Source organism: Ipomoea nil, unplaced genomic scaffold (genome assembly GCF_001879475.1).
Source record: "Ipomoea nil cultivar Tokyo-kokei standard unplaced genomic scaffold, Asagao_1.1 scaffold3226, whole genome shotgun sequence".
Taxonomy (NCBI): domain Eukaryota; kingdom Viridiplantae; phylum Streptophyta; class Magnoliopsida; order Solanales; family Convolvulaceae; genus Ipomoea; species Ipomoea nil.
The window spans coordinates 773,810-776,825 of record NW_017619654.1 but is presented as its reverse complement, the minus strand read 5'-3'; the positions used below and the strand labels follow the sequence as shown (position 1 = coordinate 776,825).

General features: G+C 40.4%; 1 protein-coding gene across 1 annotated transcript; it reads right to left on the bottom strand.

The window, feature by feature from the left end:
- Positions 1-1,806: 1,806 nt before the first annotated feature.
- LOC109168737 (kunitz trypsin inhibitor 2-like) lies at positions 1,807-2,622 on the bottom strand. Its single transcript, XM_019317711.1, has one exon. The coding sequence runs from the start codon at positions 2,530-2,532 to the stop codon at positions 1,921-1,923; it is 612 nt and encodes a 203-aa protein (XP_019173256.1). The 5' UTR covers positions 2,533-2,622; the 3' UTR covers positions 1,807-1,920.
- Positions 2,623-3,016: the final 394 nt, after the last annotated feature.

The window sequence follows — 3,016 nt, the reverse complement described above, 5'->3', positions numbered from 1 at the left end:
ATTTGCTCTTGTTCTTTCGTCCGAGGTATACTGCTCTTTCGGCTTAGGTATCATTTGTGGAGCATCTGGTCCTTGAGCAGCAGCCTGTGCATTTGCCATCATCACTGTGATAGGTCCAGTAGTTATGACGTCCCACATTTCATCATGAATAGAGCACAGAAGAGCCTGCATTCTCAATTTCCAGTCATCAAACTTGGCAAGACTAAAAGCAAGCTGTTTAGAGCGATGTTGTGCATATTCCTTTTCCATTTTAAAAAAAAAATCGTGCAACGAAGAAGATCCAAAAAAAAAATAAATAAATAAAATTCAAAGGTAGATCTACCAGGCAGTAAATGCAAAAAGCCTTTACCGTTCAAGGTATTTGGCTCTGATACCACTTGTTGGTCCCGATAGATTGTGTGGTGAGTCTAGAGGGGGGGGGGTGAATAGACTCTCGTTTTTCTTTAGTTTTTAAAAGAAAAACCCTGACAACACTTTTGAGTAAGATAAGCACAGCGGAAAGATTATAAAGTGAGGGTTGCACGAGTTTGATAAAAAGTTAAGAGGAGTGATGAAAAAGATGATATGTAAGTAGTAAAATAAAGCAGTAAGTAGAGAGAAGAGGGAGACGAGATTTTATAGTGGTTCGGCCAAACGTTGCCTACTTCCACTCTTCTTCCACAACTGCTGGAAGGATTGCACTATCACTCTTTAGTACAATTACACAAAGACTTCCTTGATCACTAAGCCGGACAGCCTTTGAAGGTTTTTCAACTCCGAGAGTTTACTCCGCCTCTATCAACTTCTTCTTCTAAGTTGAGGTTGGTAAGAAAGTATTTCTTGATTCCTCCAACTGTGAAGTCTTGATGGTGTGGGATGATTGCTTCAAGAGTGCAAGACTTCTTTCAAGATGTAGGGCAGTGATGGATGATCTACTTCAAATGCCTTAGCACCTTAATTAACTGGTTCGCAAAAAGCTTTGAGATTGTTAACTTTTCAAGGACTTTTTGCAAGAGAGTGAGTAGAGTGATAATGAACCAGCACCTTCTTAGTTGATGAAGGTTGGTTTATATAGGTGATGAAAATTCATCCGTTGGAGGGAGATGAATTTTTTCGAACCTTTTATCCGTTGGACAAGGACCATGGAGCCTCATGCATTTAATGCTCCATTAAAGGGTTTGTACTATGTAGCCGTTGAAGGTATGGAGGACTTGATGGCTTTTGTCTTTTAGCTCCAGAGATAGTACAGCTTCATTAAATGCTCTTTGGAGAGCGTGTCTCATGAGTTGAGGTCCTTATTGTCCTAGGATGTTGTCAAATCAGACAGGTAGAACATTCTTCTTGTTGATGAGAAGAAGAATACTTGTTGGGATAGTCTTGAAAAGAACTGTCTTCTTAATGACAACTCCTTCTTTCGTTGTTGTGGAGTCTTCTTTCGTCTTGATCAGCCTATCTTCTATTCATAACTCTTTTCGTGTGTTTGTTCTAGCTTAACACGAATTACATATGAGTTATGGCAACTTTCGTCTAGAACGAAAGTAGCGATACAAGAGAAACGTAAGAGTTAGGGGTCTACTTTCTACATTACATTGGTATCATCAAAATCCTAATACAAGGTTCCTAACAAACTGTACTATTCAATTTGATCCTTCCTAATTAGTGTTTTCAAAATTAAATCTTCAAATATGTTAACTTTGTACACATAATGAGTGTTTCTCCGTTGGGTTGTTCAGTTTCAGTATATTACGGGTTCGGTTCGGTATTGCCACCCTACTATTCTACTAATGACTAGCACTCTATATAAAACTAAAGAGAAATAATAGTACGACTATAATCAGGGAGTAATTTTGTTCTTGACAAATTTTCTGTTGAGGATGGTTTATTGTAATACTACGTCCATAACGCTAAGATAACACATAGGATCGGATCAGATAGAACATTTTAAGCCTTCTTAAAGTTGACCTCCAAAGGGGGAAGGGATACGTCTACATCCAAAAGCCGGTGTCCGCTCTCTACCGAAATGGCAATATCTTGGCATATAGGATCGCAGTCGCACACTGACACCGGACAAAACTTAAACTTGTAGCCATTCTTGGTCTTCACAATCATGAACCAGTTTCTCGTCGTGGAAGAACTCGGATTTCCCTTTACTCCACCGCTCACCACGTAGTGAGTGGTGTCAGTATCTTCCGGATCATGTGTGATTTGCCACACAGTAGACTCCGGGCATCCTGCGTTTGAGCCAGAGAACTGGACATTGAGATCCGTCCCATTGCGGACCACGTCTTTGGGGTTCACGGGGGAGAACGTTACCGTGTTGCCCACCACGTTTGGACCCACTTGGACGACGCTCTTCGGGCAGTTTTGGTTGCCGGTGGAGGCGAGGTCAAGCCCTCCGCCCTGACTCGGCTGGACTGGGACAACCACGTACTTGACGCCACCTTGGACGGCGTTTCCGGCGGTGTCGAGTACCGCGGGGGGTGTCGACTGTGCTGCCGCGCAAAGCATGGTAGAGAGGAGGAAGAGAGAGGGGTATAAAAATGGTGTCTTCATTATTAAGGTTTTGTGAGATCAGAGTTTGAGATGAGGAAAGAGGCACGAGCCTGACAAGGATTTAATAGGCGAAGTGAGAACTGAGGATGCGTCTACTACATGGTTGATGTATTTGATGGTGGTTGTCGGCAAATTATTGTGTGGATCATGGTCCACAAAATGTTACGTGAATCATAACAAAAAGTACCTTTTTAATATACTAAATGTACATTATTTTTGTACTGAATGTACATTATACAATATAATATACACTCAGAATAAAAATAATGTATATCCCCTGAATATAATGTATATTATTTTTGTACAGAATTTAAATTAATTTTGTAGTGAATGTACATTATTTTACAGTAAACAAAATATAGTCCACATACCATGGTCCACACTAATGATTGGTATTTGTCATCTACCCCGTGATTAATGATTTGCCGACGGTTGTTTGTTTCACATGTTGAAATTGAAATGGATTTGATTTTAGAGAAAATGA

Excerpts from the sequence above, each read along its gene's own strand:
- LOC109168737 (XM_019317711.1), bottom strand. The coding sequence starts at position 2,532 with ATGAAGACACCATTTTTATACCCCTCTCTCTTCCTCCTCTCTACCATG.